This window comes from Phalacrocorax carbo, chromosome 6, assembly GCF_963921805.1.
Source record: "Phalacrocorax carbo chromosome 6, bPhaCar2.1, whole genome shotgun sequence".
Taxonomy (NCBI): Eukaryota; Metazoa; Chordata; class Aves; order Suliformes; family Phalacrocoracidae; genus Phalacrocorax; species Phalacrocorax carbo.
In genome coordinates this window covers 37428937-37444285 of record NC_087518.1, presented here as the reverse complement: position 1 = coordinate 37444285, position 15349 = coordinate 37428937, and the positions used below count along the sequence as shown (strand labels likewise).

At 37.2% G+C, this 15349-nt stretch overlaps 1 protein-coding gene across 3 annotated transcripts in view; it reads right to left on the bottom strand.

The window, feature by feature from the left end:
- Positions 1 to 7073, bottom strand: part of CFH (complement factor H) — a 36267-nt gene extending 29194 nt beyond the window's left edge. For 2 of the 3 annotated variants that reach the window (XM_064454751.1, XM_064454752.1), the window contains exons 1-3: positions 6901 to 7073; positions 2179 to 2364; positions 242 to 347 (exon numbers count right to left, since the gene is read on the bottom strand). In XM_064454751.1, the coding sequence (XP_064310821.1) occupies positions 242 to 347; positions 2179 to 2364; positions 6901 to 6961 (353 nt within the window). In that variant the 5' untranslated portion in view covers positions 6962 to 7073. The remainder of the gene's footprint in view (positions 1 to 241; positions 348 to 2178; positions 2365 to 6900) is intronic. The other variant, XM_064454753.1, reaches the window with a different exon arrangement.
- Between the last annotated feature and the right edge of the window lie 8276 nt (positions 7074 to 15349).

The window sequence follows — 15349 nt, the reverse complement described above, 5'->3', positions numbered from 1 at the left end:
TTGCTACAGTTCTATGTGTTTTAGACACTTCAGGTGCATGAGTTCAGTTACTCCAATAGCACCAGACATGAGAAGGAATTATCTTTAGTATTACCATAATTGCAGAAATTTAAATTACCAATAACCAAGCATTAAATATTAGTAAGTTGCAGCTGCATTGCAGACAACAAATCTATAACTGACACTTCTTAACAGTAACACCTTAAGTTAACTTCCATATATTTAACTAAACAAATATTACCCATCATTACAGCTGTACTCAACTCTGGCACCAAATACAAATTCACTTCCACTGGTAAGTTCAAAGGAACCAAACTCAATATCTCCAGGATGTCCACAGGGTTTATCTGGTAAAAACAAAAGAAGAAGAAGAAAAAAAATTACTTAAACCATACATAGGAACATGAAAGTGTGAAAGATAGCACTTTCCTAATAACTAGTAGTGAGTATGGGCCTTTCAAAATTCAAAAATGCTCAGCATTACCTTGATCAACCCCTCCTCTTTTTAATCACTGTCTTCAATGAGAACATTCTGGTGAAAGGATCTGCTGATTTTTATTTTAAATTAAATAACAAATTAGCAGGTTTTATTCCTTTAAAAATTCTGCACTCATCTTAAGTTTTATTACAAATTTAATGGCAGCATGTAACTTCAGCTTTTCATAAACCTTGTGACATAAGCTGGTCCAAAGTTTCCGCTACAGAATCCATCCATGATTAGAAATGAAATTTCCTCAATCTGATGGGGATTATGCTGAGTAAAGAGGGATGATCTAAGGCCACAGGAGTCTTTTGGTCCTCAGTCCTTTCTGCTCAAAGTTCCCCATGTGACTTTTCTTGTCATCTGGCCCCATTTGCCCTGGATTCACAAGAGAACTGCAAAGATGACCATGCCATCTCTCTCATTCATCCACTTTTGATGTTATAGTAATGACTGCAAAATATACAGCATAGCTAAACCCTATTAGGCCACCTCAGAAGAAATCTTTCCTGGTTCCTGTGACCTAGGCAATTTCATTTTTTGGAGCATATCAACATCCTTGTTTTTTCCAAAGGAGAGGTGCTTGAGTAGGCCCTAAACCTGCTTCAGTGTGATTCAGAGAAAACAGACAACCTCATGGTCAGTTTTGCTGTCTAGTGTGGCCTATCCTGAAAAGGGAACGTGATCACTTAACCTGTGGCAGACCATCCCTTTTCTCCTTCCACCTGCACCTTGCCAGTGTTAGCATCTATTCACTGGGTGGCAGTATGTACTAAAATATGTTACTAAAAAGCAACATAAAATTGTGTAAAGTTTGAAAGATCTGTGTTCACTACAGAGTAGTTATACAAATACATATAAAAACTGAGAGGGTGACTAAATAAAACATGCAAAAGAAACCAGTAACAATTTTATTAATTCATTTTTACTCCTTATTTGTATTAATCTCTGTTTGAATGACACCTGGGACTTAATTTTGTATTATCAAACCAAACATTCTACTACTAAAAATTTTGCATGTTAGATATGTAAGAAGAAAAAAGATCATGTGTCTAATTTGTGTTTAAAACTCATTTACAGAAAAGTTTCTGCTGACTAACAATAATAAACTTCAATTTCTTCACTAATGAATTCTATGTGAAGATGTGAGATACTTTTAAACTCTTAACACAATATACTAGAGATAATAAATAGCAGGTCTCATCCTAATCATTACTTTTCCTTCATGGATTAAAAGAAAAGGCAGGTAAAAATAATTTCCCACTTTCAAGAAATTTTATCTTCCATAGAATTAGTTGAATAAACTGAAAAGATGACAATACTGTCTCTTGACTTGCATTCAGAAGCTAGGTTAGTGCTTTATTCTGCTTAGACTGTAAATTTCATGTGCATTAGACTTTTTAAAAATTTTGGTAGAAAGCTTCTAATTTCTTAATAACTTAAATCGGGTTAATAATGCTGGCCTAGAGCAAGGTCTTATCCTGTAAACTAAAAAAAGAATAATCCTTTGATCTGGAGAAAAGGAACTTCCAAAAATGTTTCTCTATTTATACATACTTTTTAGGATGTTATTTTAAAGGATGCTGAAATAAGTAAGTTACAGGTAAGGATACAATGGCAATTTCACACTGACATCACTGTGAAGGAATGTGATCTGCTAGGTCAAATGTTTGCACATGTTTTGCATAAATACTTACTTCTGCATTCTGCGCTTGGGAGGCGTTGCTGCCATGCTCCATCAGCACACTCAAAGACAATTTGTCCAAGTTTTATATATCCAGGCCGACATCTGTATGTTACCTGAGTACCATGTGAGTAAGGAGGTTTGTCCCATCTTTCAGTAGGCACTTCTTTAACCCTCCTAGGAGGAGGTTCTTTACAGGCTAAAAATTGTAAATAAAAATATTGGTGACTGAAACACATGCTACAAACACCAAAATAATTTTACAATAGAAAATGTAGCAAGAAATCCTGGGGACATTTGTGGTCAAATGAGCATATGTCTTCTACTTAATCATCACAAAATGGGAAACTGCCAAGAATCCACATTTTGTAGGAATATGAATAGATGTTTAGAGGGACATAAGACTAGTCAAGCAAGTGCCAAGAAACCACATGGGACAGTCATAATTCATTAAACAGATTTTAGTTACAATGACTGAGATGAGACTAGTGCCCTGGTTCTAACCACAGACATGTCTCACCCTTCCATCTGCAGGAGCTCCTTCATGCCTGTCCTTCCATTACCACAGAGGACAACTCCATCCACGCTATCGAGTTTCCTTTCAAACTGTTTTCTTCTGCAGCAACCACCAACCTTACTGACATTAAGTTCATGTACCATTTGATCAAGTTCTATCAAATCTCCCCTCAGCTTTACATTGCCTGAACTTTCTCTCCAGGCTGAGATCACCTGATATTTCAAAATTTATTGTCTCCTGTCCATGAGATTACTTCTTATGACAAGTTACTTATTACAGGATGTAATTAATTCTGGGCATTAACTTCGATGTTTGTTAGCTTCAGAGCATTTTGACTCAACTGGGGGGTGGATGGTACTGTCTGATATTTCTTATTAGCTCAACACTATACAGTCCTTCCCCAAAAGTTCCTTCCTGGGCCTTCTTCGGTGTCCATGAAATAAATGTAAAGCCAAGCCCATATGAATTACAAGAAATGAGCCTGAATTATTTAAATAAGAAGTTCCTTAACAGCTTGAGAATGAGAAAAATCAGCCTAAAGGGGAAAGAAACAAAGATTGGAAAGCTGTTAATGAAAGACTAAATGATCTTTGTTAAGGAACATTTTTTTGTTGTTGTTGTTTATAAAAATTGACCTAATTTCAGTGACTAATTCTCTGTGCTTGGGTGACTGCAATGTACTTATTTTAAAGGCTGAAGATTTACCCAGAGTAACAGAGTCTGGACAGTCTAGCTAATTAGATGCAAGTCTGTTTTACATTTGAACACGAAAGATGAGACTTCATCAAGAATAAATAAAACAACCTCTGAGAAATGAAGCTTTGGAAAAGAAATGAAGCCTCTGTATAGAAAATAAATGGGAGAACAAATGTCCACCGGGAGGAAATTTCTTGATGAGTAGATTCATGACTCAGTAGAGAGCTGGCACAAAGTCCTCCCACCTGTTTAGTTGTAAAGCCACAGGTTTGAGAAAGCAGCAGTACTCTCACTGAAGCTTTCCTGCGTATTATTCAGGTGCTGCCTGAAAGTGGGACTACAAGAAAAATATTTAGGATCTTTACTCATGTGAGGGATGTGGAGTTATGGCTTGCTGAACTAAACTGGAGATCACAACCATAGATTAAGTAGCTGTGATTTCTAATACAAAGTGAGCAGATTCAATACTCATTCTTCTACATCAAAGTGTGGAAAGTTGTGCTGGTTTTGGCTGGGATAGAGTTAAGTTTCTTCACAGTAGCTAGTATGGGGCTGTGTTTTGGATTTCTGCTGAAAACAGAGGTGATAACACAGGGATGGTTTCCTTATTGCTGAGCAGGGCTTATAGACAGTCAAGGCCTTTCCTGCCTCTCATCTCACCTTACCAGCGAGTGGGCTGGGGGTGCACAAGAAGCTGGGAGGGGGCACAGCTGGGACAGCTGACCCCAACTAAACAAAGGGATATTCCACACTATACAATGTCTTGGTCAGCATATACAGATGGGGGAAGAAGGAAAGGGGGGGCATTCGGAGTGATGGCATTTGTCTTCCCAAGTAACTGTTACGCATGATGGAGCCCTGCTTTCCTCAGGATGGCTGAACACCTGCCTGTTGATGGGCAGTAGTGAATTAATTCTTTGTTCTGCTTTGCTTGCATGCATGGCTCTTGCTTTACCTATTAAACTGTCTTTATCTCAAACCATGAGTTTTCTCAGTTTTATCATTCCAAATCTCTCACTCGTCCTGCTGCGGGGGAGCGAGTGAGCGGCTGGGTGGTGCTTGACTGCTGGCTGCAAAAGTGAATTTTACTTTAATTGTTCAAAGTCATACCCTTGAAAACTCACTGTTTTTATTTAAGTCAGTGGAATACCTACCAAATTAGAGGCGCAATTTTAGAAAATTATTTAAATATCAGGAAAAAACATTTGTTGCAAGAAAAAAACCCTATAATTTCAAGTGTAGCCATGGCATTTTAAAAATATAAAGACCATTAATTGTGAGATATAGTAACTTTATTTTGTCCGGCTTAAGTAGCCAGAAGAAGTAGACAGTCTTTGACTATACTGCTGAGTGCTAAAGGAAGAGTATGCCCACGTGTTCATGTTCTTTCCAACTACTTTAATAAGTATGCTCCTTCTTATGAATGATTACATCTGAGTAAAAATGATTGCTTCTGTCCACTAGAGAGTACTACCCTACTATCAAAAAAAGGTAGTAGGGATATACTTCTCTTCACAAGATTAAGACACATTCACTTTTTAACAACATTTTTGCAAAATGCAGGAATAAGGGAAATGAAGAAGAATCCTTTAGCTAGTTCTGTCTTTCAAATGTATTAAAAAATGATTAGCTTACCAAAAAAAGTTCTTCGTAATTAGAGAAAAGGGATTTTTCTAATTCTACATATTTTCATTACAGCTCATTAAAATTAGTGCCTTCAGTTTTCAAGCTGAGAAAGCACACTCCAAATTCTGTGATTTTAAAATTAGACTCTTTAGTACAGGGAGAGCTTCTCTGCTCTATTCCTCCCTTACTTCTAAGTCATATTATATTTGTATTGTCTGTTGTGCAGAATGGGGCCTCTTAACTCCTCCTTGTTTACATTAAAAAAAACCACAACACAAACATTAAAGATAGTCTCTTCATCATAACTAAGACATGCTTCTTTCTGAGTTTTATTTCAGCTCTGTCTGATTGTTCTTTACCACTCTTGCCCTGATGTCAAACTGTGTGTTACCATCAAGTGTCTCAGTATGGATATGTATTTCTGACTACAGCTAATTATTCTTTTATTTTTTTAATGCGGTTTCTTAGTAGCTTGAGAAGAAGAAATCTGCTGACAGGATGTACTTCAAAATTATATTATGTCATGCACTCACCATGTGTACTCACCAAAACTGGGGGGGTTTATTTTTATATTAGAAAGCATGCACTAAATGCACATCTTCAAATCCTTTAGTGAGAGACCACGAGAGCTGGAATTAATCATTTAGTATTTATATGTGACTTACCTCAGTTAGAAATAGCTCAAGCTGCTTTCTTGCCATCAGTCATTATGCTGGTAGCAAATTCCATAAAGTCAAGCACAAACTATGAATTCAGGTAGCAGTATTCTTCAGCCCTTGTGCAAAACCCCAGCTCTTGAACAACTCTCATAGACTTTCAACGTGAAGCTTGAACTAAGAAACCTGAATGACCCGTGGTAACAGTTGTCCAGATAAATCAAATATTACTACATTCACATTCCTTTGCAATCTCTCTGAACTAAAGAAAGCATTGTGAAAGCGAAATGAAAATTCAGGAAAACTTTCTTTTCAAATCCCAGGACTTTTTTGGACTCTTTGCAAGCCAATAAGACTTTATTAGTTGCTTTGGGGCAGTATTTATTAAGTATTTATTAAGATAAAAAGATAATACAATTCTTTAATGGCCTAATTTTCCAATTTTTCACAGTAAAATCTATCAGATTATTTTGATTAATAAGGTCTTCATAATCTTCACCTAAAATTACAAACGACCTGAACCAAGCAAAGACACACACTAGCTCAAAAACACGTAGCACCATTTCTGCAACAGTCTATAAGAAACCCAGACAGAAAGCAAAATAATTACATTACTAAACATACGTTAAATAATATAAACACAATATCAAGAAAAATAAACCGAACAGAGAAGCAGAAAATATCAGAGGCTTCTGAAAAGAGACCCAGAATACTAGCTACCTCTTTAAACATCTGCAAAAGCATACCCGTATACCTTTATCTCATTTAATGGATTAAAACCAGTCTGTCGTTCCACAGATATTTTGTAAGATTTTCTGTGAATTCAGTAATCATTCCTCTTTCTTGGATTATCTCACGGATTATTCCAGACAGAAAGAAATGCACATTTATTGAATATTTTCTATTTTAACCTACCAGCTGTTCACAGGTTTTGGATGTTAGAATCCTTAACAAACTTAAAAATAATTAATAACAAATGAGTTGTCTGGCTCTAGTTTAAAGGGATAGTAACCATTAAAAAGGCTGTGCAACAGATTAATAAAAACAGTAGTTATCCAAATAAATAGGTGAAATACTACATATGACAGGATACTAAAGGTGCTAAATACTGCCAGAAGAAATCTCAACTATTGTTGTCAGAAGTTAATTAAAATAGAAATGTTTTATTTACATATTGTTTTAGTAACGACCTTCACATATACTTTAAGAAAGTGGTGGTTTTTTTCATATTAAAGCTTACCTCTTTCTGCAGTACAATACATCCAAAATAAAAGCAGAGTTGTATAGCCCAGGAATGACATCCTAGAGATTCAGGAACTCAGCAAACACATTTAGTATTGTAGCCTACTTTTTTGATTACTTTGTGTTATTTCCACTTCTATTTTACTCACTAACTGCTCCAGAGACTGACCTTGCAAAGCATTTATACTCTGATTTCAGCAGTCACTTCCTCTAATCCTCTTGCAACATACGAGTTTTTTTTTTCCCCCTCTCCAAACTTTGCTAAATGAATAAATAAATAAATGTCAGGCAATTTTGGTTGACGTAGTCCTTCTCTGTGGTCTGCTTGTTTTCACATCATACTTAATTTTTTTCATATTAATCCCTTCCGTACTCAGATAAGCTTATTTCTTTTGGTATCCAAAAGAAGTTCTACAAATAAATTATTTTGTGATTCCTTGTGTCTTATATGCTTAGTTAAAAACCAGAAATTCTCATTAAATATGTGTAAAAGTGAACTTCCCTACTATATGCACATCATTCAAGATTTGTGTTGAAACCAACTGAAATAAAAAGCAGACAAAAATAGAAAGTGACTTACTAACCCACTGATTCTTGTATAAAATAACCAACTACCCAGAGGAAAGGAAAGGTACTTGACTGAATACTTGATTCAATAAACCTAGGTGATGTTGAAGCACCTGTTTCAGTATCACATGAGAAATGATAAGATGGAGAAGACGTGAATTAATTGTAATGTGAATAATGAACTATCCAAAGAAAAAAAATAAAGACTGTGCTAAAAGAAGCGTTATATGGCAAACTGGGCTAACAGAGGAACGCCTCATGGATTCATATAAGCAACAGTCTTATTAATATTTTCATTAAATGCACTCCAGTGGAAATGTGCATCTTATGAAGACAATTATTTGACACTGAGAATTAAGGAAAAAAAAAGTAGGACTACGAAGTGCTCTCAGGAGATGGACACAAAACAGCTGCACACCAGATACCCCATAGTGGTGATGCTTGACTGGCATGGAGTATACACAGATCGATCTTGAATATACTCCCAAAAGACCACATAACATACCCTTAAAATCACTGGCTTAGTTAGCCTTCTGATACAGGATAAAAAAAGAGTCTCTTTAGAGAACAGATCTCAAATCAGCCTGAATTTCAAAGCAGTTAAAACTTTTTTTCTTCTCAAAATGCAGGTGGAATTAATTTTTTTCCTTTTCTCTTTTGTCCTGGGCTCTGTTATCAGTTACCAATCCTCAGGAATGGTCTTAGTGAAAACTAGCATTCAGCTCTTTTACCTACAAGAAATCTTCCAGACAGCATAACATCTCTTCCTTTCCCTCTCCCTTTCACTTGCCAAGTTACTCATATGTGGAGAACAAATTTTCACTCTGCTCCATGACCCTGTGATGACTGGTCTGCACCCATTTTGCAGTTACTAGCCTATACCTGATCAGTAGAAATATTTTTTGCACCTGGCTAAGTTGAGTTCTGAGAAACAGCTCTTCATAGAACTTCACTAACCAAATCTTTAGTTCCTTTTGTTCTGTGGTAGTGAACTGTGTGCTGCCGCAGACAGCAGTGCTCTAACTGCATAACTGCACCAAGACAGTCCCTTCGTCTTCTCTGCATCAATCTTATTGCATTACCATATGTGCATGCATTTACATGCTTTTAGAAGTGGGATTCTGGGTTCAAAAGCTGGTTTCCTTGCAGTTGTGAGGAACTTAGGATGGTTTAACCTCCCCTTTCACAGTAGCGGTAATAACTCTTCTCAAATATGGCAGTGACACTGCTGCTTTCCAATTCTTTAACCCCTGTGGGAAGCTCAGAGAGTGGGAAAAACATTGAAGCAGTGTGCTAGCAGGCACTCAGATTCCAACCCAGGGACACTGGCTCAAACCAATTACCTGTAAAAATCCATGCTACAGGCATGGATTCTATAATTTCTCCCATTGTAGGTGTTGTATCTTCTGGTGTCATGAAGGGCAAAGTGGTTCAGGTTTTATCAAACTGCTTTTGGGCTATTAAACCACTTGCCAAGTCATTACAGGCTTGAAACACAGTCAAAGATACTTTCAGCTACAGTTGAACCAAAACTGGGACTGAATTGAAAATTTACCATAAATTTCTTGACCATTCTCTATGAACACAGCATTGTTAAAACTATTTAAACTAAAAGATAATATCAGCACGCAAGAGCAGAGAGGTATAAACTTCCTCTGAATAAATTTAAGCTGAAAATTAGAAGACTTACCTAAGTATTGAGACTTTGAAGTAATTTTTGTATAGGCATAATGTAGGTCTATACAAAGAAACCATCTTTGATCACAAAGCAAGGGACCAGACTCGGTGTTTTCCAGTCTCATGTTTGTGATCTTCTTAAGTCATTGATTAAACTTACCCTAACCAAATGGGAATAAACCCAGGAACTTAACCTTTCTTCCCTTCCTCATCTCTTCCATGGGCTATCAACTGATTTAAAACTAATGTCTTTAATCATGACTGAGTTACTTCATCATCTCCAGCCTCTAACAAAACGGAGTGCGCAGGCAAACCATGCCTCAGGACCTCTAAAGCAGGCAGAAAAAGTAAAGTACCCTTAACTCCTGCTGATAAGAAAGGCGGAAACATCTAAATAGTTACACAACCAAAGGCAGCTAGATTTTACCTGTGAAAGCAGAGCTATCGCTTTGAGAATTGGTGTGACCCCACTCAAATATTGCTGTGGACACAGCCAGACAGCCAGAATAACACCACATATTCCCTGTATTAGGAAAACTGCATGTCAGGATACAGGATCACAAGAAAGTTCAGGTTGGAAGGGACCTCAGGAAGTTATCTTGTCCAAAACTCCTGCACAAAGCAGAATCAGTCATGAGGTTACTCAAGACTTTATTCACTCCCTATTCAATGTCAGGGCTTAACATAAAAATTCAGAGTGTTTGCTTACTCCTGAATAACTTTGGGAACAGTGTTTGGAAGCCATTTTGTGTTAGGAAGACAGATCTGAGGAAGTCAGTGTCTTCCAGTAGGGAAGTAGTGATGACTAATAGGAGCTTAGTTAGTCACTGCTGGAATAGCATCTTTGACCAGTATAATTTCAGCATGTTGTAACAGCACGCTTGCTGCCACACTTGAGTTTAATGATATCATCAGAACCTGCAGAATTTTAGAACCAGGCACTGTTTTGCCCAAAAATCTTCATGAAACATTTTATCCCACTATATTAATGGTGAGATTATCTTTTCATTGTCAACAGTTGTCTCTCCTCCCACTGGCAGACAACTTCTCTAACTCACAATGACATTACACATCACATCATATCTACAAGTACAGCCTAATGGTGTGACAGAGAAAAACTGCACAGTTCACTTAATTTAAACTGAATGACAATCAAATTTGTTTATGGATTTATTAATAACACATAATTAACTGGTAATCAGTGAACTATACATTCAGGTTCAGTATCAGCAATACAACAGATAAGACACTGTTAATAGACAAAATGCTAATAAACACCTAACAAATTTCTAAATGACCTTTGCTAATCCCCCAAAGTTCTAACCATGCACATGAAGTTTTGCACCCACCCACCCAGTTATACACACAGTCCCCCTCTCACACATGCCTTCTGTAGGAGATGTGGGTGTTTAATGGGTACCTGTGCTGCACCTTACAATCTGCTAATGCACACACAGGAGAGAAAGCACCACAAAGGGTCACATACACACAGACAGCTGTGAGTTCCTGCACGTTGCATCCTGCACTGTCACGGTCGGAGCTGGATGTAGGCTGCTGGCAGAGTCAGATAGGGAGGATGCTCTGCCTGGCCCAGATAGTTTTGATGCCAAATGGGTGAACATAACAGTGTCAAATCCAACTCCTCTGCTTTTGACTGCTTGTACTGTTCCCACTGTTCTCCCTAGTGTTACAAAGTTTCATTTGTCCCTTATACTTCTTTCCAAATCAGCACCAGCCTTGTTTCAAAACTCTGTCACCCCCTGGTTACTGTTTAATCTGGTTGATGGCTGTCATCCCCTTTAATATGATTAGCTGTGGCGCATGAACTTTGACAGTTTCAGATACTTGAAATCACATTCCTATCCCAACAGCTCTTGTTGTTCAGGCCATTTTACCAAGGATGGGCCATGTGAGCACCCTTGCAAAAAGAAAATAATAGGATTTCTTTGAATATTCCTTCAGCTTTTTCTAATGCAAATTAGATAACAGCATGTGTTCAGGCAGGGTTTTGCAGCAATGACAGGAGACATATTAAGTCCAATTCTAAAAGTATTTTGTACCACACTTCTGATTATTCTTGTTTCAGTACAATCTCTTTATTCTGCTTTGATGCTCTGTACTCAAAAGCAAAGTGAAAATTACTTGAAAAGGTGTTATTTGAAAAAAAAAAGCCAAAACAAAACCCAATGCTGTCCTATATAAAAGCAGCTGCCAGCATCTCTAGTTTTAAATTAAATCCTCCTACTCATAGCCAAGTGGAGATTTACTGGAAGGCAGTTCAGAGGTGATCACTACTTCCCACCATCTCTCTCTCCACTGCTGCAGTGCTGCTATCCCTTTTGTTCCTACCCTTTCTTTCAAGGTCACCACCGATATCAGAGGACTGTGGTGCACCAGCGTCGTGGGTAGCCCTGAAGTGGTTGCTGTTCCTTTTTGGATCTGTGCTATGATGGTTTAGCACGTAAGAATACAAAGATCAGGTCATATCGTGTGCCCTGAGTCTGAAACAGCCTTATAAGGATCATGCTTGCAGCAGAGTGTCATGCTTACCGGGCTATGGAAAACAGACCCCCTAACTACCAAGATTTCAGTTTAATGAGACACATGACAAAAAAAAAAAAACCCGCAACCAAATCACCTCCAATTTTTTTTTTCATCCTTTTAGATGAATTATCAAATTGGAAATTCCTCACATTTCTCCTTCTGCCCTAGCTTTGCAGCTTTATAGTGACCTGAAAACTCTGTTCTCACTTCGGGCTATTTCAGTCTGTTACTGTTTCTGAATCACTATCAAACCTTTTGCACCAGCAGGACAGTCTGCTACCGCACAACCATTTAAAAAAAATAGGCACCAAGTGGAAAGACAGGACGGCTCCAAGAATAGTTTTTCCCTGAAGTTTAAACAATCCCAAATGTTGCAGCATTGTACTCTGGAAGGTAGATCAGACAGTAAAATGAAGAGATATGCAAAATCAAAATGCAAAATACACAATAAAAAGTAAATAGGATCATTAAAGGTTTAAAGGTATGTAAGAGTGGCAAGATTTGTTTAGAAATAAATACTTCTTTTGGAAAAAACACATGGAGCAGTCTGGAGTTTGTGCAGCTGATGGTAGAAAATTATGATTACCAGTTTTTTTAAAGTTTCATTATGTATTAGTAGTATTCCCTCAATGACTGTGCTTTCTTAAAGGACAATTAAAATTATTGTCAATTATTCCTGTTACTACTCCAGCACACAACCCAGCTACCTAGCAAAAAGGTGACATAAGCATTCCTTCTACACAAACACTTCAGAAACTTACTGGACAACATAATTATTATTTATACTATGGTAGTACTCAGACCCCCCCTACCCACCAGACTGTACTATAAGATTCAGAATGAACCAAAAATGGGCCTCATCCCTAAAAGCCAAGAATCTAGTAAGCCATAACAAGTGTACATTTAAACTAACAAACAAAAAAAAAAAGGGACAAAACCTTGGTTTGACTTAACTCACTAGCAAGCCCTTTTTGAGAAAAGGATGTGAAAGAGAAGAGTGGCACTGCAGTGGCAATTCCTTTGCAGCAAGAGAGAAGTAAGAAAATGATGATGCTTTCAAATTATAATGTGTAGGAACAGAGACTATTAGGGAAAGATGCAAGACAGAAGTAATCATCTCAATAGGAAATGACACAAAAGAATAAGGCAAAGGCCAGGCAGCCCTTGGAATTGAAATGAAAATAAGTAGTTGACCTTTGATCTAACAGATATGGTGGTATGGTCACAAAAATGGGGAAGGTAGAAAAGGCTGCCCTTACCCAGGGAGACAAACAAAATGATGGGTCTAAGAAGAAATGTATGTTAGATTATACAAAATAAAAGTACAAGAACTAGATACTGTGGATGCAAGGATCTAAAATTACAGTCTCAAAGTACTGTGGGCCCTATAAATGTTGCACTGCTCAGCAACATCCCTTCATTTTCCATCGACCTAAAGAAGCACAAGTATTGGGTAAAGGTAAAATGGAAGGCTATAACCAACACTTAAAGGTAATTTTGCCCTCTTGCAACCCAATAAGAACCCACTTAGGCATCCTGACCTGAGCTACGTCCCTTACTAAGTAGTATTAGTATACAGTGGTGACATATATGCTTTACAGACATATATTTTTAAAAGTCAAAATTGCAGTTAACAAGCTTAAATGCTTAAATCCTTTAAGACATCCTCTAGATAACCATTTCACAATGATGTAGTTTTTAGTCATGTACTTTTAGCCACATCACTAAATAACAGTTCTGTATCATGGTAGGCAGAGACAGAGAGTCCTCAAAATACACCTCTCACCAGTTTTTGCTATTGGTTTGATTTACCCTCTCAGATCCATTCAGACTGCAGGATGCTGTGACTCGCAGTCCAGTATGCCTAACTTTAGTCCTATAAGGCATCTATGTCCTGCACTTCGGATTTGAGATTGCTTTTGGAGATGACGGTCTGAAAGCCAGGCAAAAAAAACCCAAACCAAACCAAACAAAAAAAACCCACCCAACCCCCCAACAAAACCTAACAGATTTCATTAAAAATATTGTTTTTTTCTAACTGAGGAGTATACCTTTTACAATAATGAAACTCTATTTTCTGAGATAAACAGTATTTATCAGGAAGGACTCTTCATTTCAGAGTTTTATCTAGGCACATTTTAACAGATAACCTCATTATGTTTTTCCCTACAGAAGACTCCACCTTTTCAGACTATTTTGGAAGTGAAACTGCAGCTAAAATTAATTAAATATTGTTTATATACAGTTTACTAATCTAAACCCCATAGCATTTTGGGAACTGTGAAAGCTGAGTCCCTACATATTCTATTCAGCTGGCAAGGCGGTACAACTGTCTCACGTGCTTTCTCGTGCTGTCAGTAGTCTAGTCTCCAGTTCCAGTATTAAACCCAAAGCCACACAGACAGACTCAAGTGAGAATTGATCAACCTGCAGAAATATGAGAGTTCCAAAAGTTCTCATTAGCGACATAAACACCCAGCTAATTATAGGGAACAAAAAAAAAAAAATGTGAGCACCTGGGAAAAAGCTTCAAAATTAGCTTGAGTTTTATTAATTTGGTTTTCAGTCAATCAGTTTTCCAGCCTGCCTAACTTTTTACTAGCAACAACTGACAAATAGCAGAAAGCATGTAAACTTTGCAAAGAAGGCATTTCCACTTACCGTTTTTCATTGCAGCCTAGACTACTCTTATGGTAAGTGTCTTGTGTATGTCTGCTTAGTGAGTTAACTGAACCCCACTCAGACAGTATTAGACTATCTTCCTTGAAAGGACAATAAGTACAAGTTACGCACATTACACAACTATTTAAAAGGGTTTAGTGTGTGCATTTACTTCATAAATGCCTCACCCTTCTTCACCTTTTGTTTTAGTAGTTTATCCTTACCAGTGTTCTTTCTTACCACAATCTCATGATATTATTTAGGAAATAAAAGCAATAGTTAGGATGATAAACTTATCAGCTGGGAAAGACAACTCACTCACTCATGGTATACAACTGAAAACCAATGGAGGGAAGAGGAGTAAGAACTGTGTTTGGTAGGACTAGTTCAGCACCACTATGCAGAGGACCATCAACACTTCAAAAGGGTGAAATTCACCAGTTTATAATGCATGAGATTCTTCTGTAACTCACTGCAGTCAGGTTTGGCTTTGATTTACCGGAATAATTTTAGGTAGCTATAAAATTATACTGTTGGTGTCCACACCAACAATAAAGAACGTCCCAGTAAGTGTCAACAATTAAACTGTTTAATAATAAGGAAAACTGTACAAGCTTTTTGAGGAAAATATAAAAAACTAACCCAATAATCGGATTTACTTTATTACAGTAGAATGCCTAATTCATATTTAGATAGAGGGGCAGAACACCTTGAATGAAGAACAGTATTAATAACCTATGTATACCTCCATATACACTGCAACTGTTCAAAAAGTCCAGAAGCCATTTGCATGGTGCCAGCCTGTTTTAGCTATACACCACCAAAAACATAAGTAACCTAAAAAGGAGACCTAAATACCTTTTTATATTTTTTCTGTACCTCAGTATTATCCAAGATTTATACCCAATCAATAGCAATAAACTCAGTAACACAGTTATTAATGCCCTCCCCTCTCTCAAACTTCAGAGTTAAGTACTTGGAAAGAGTTACCCACCTGT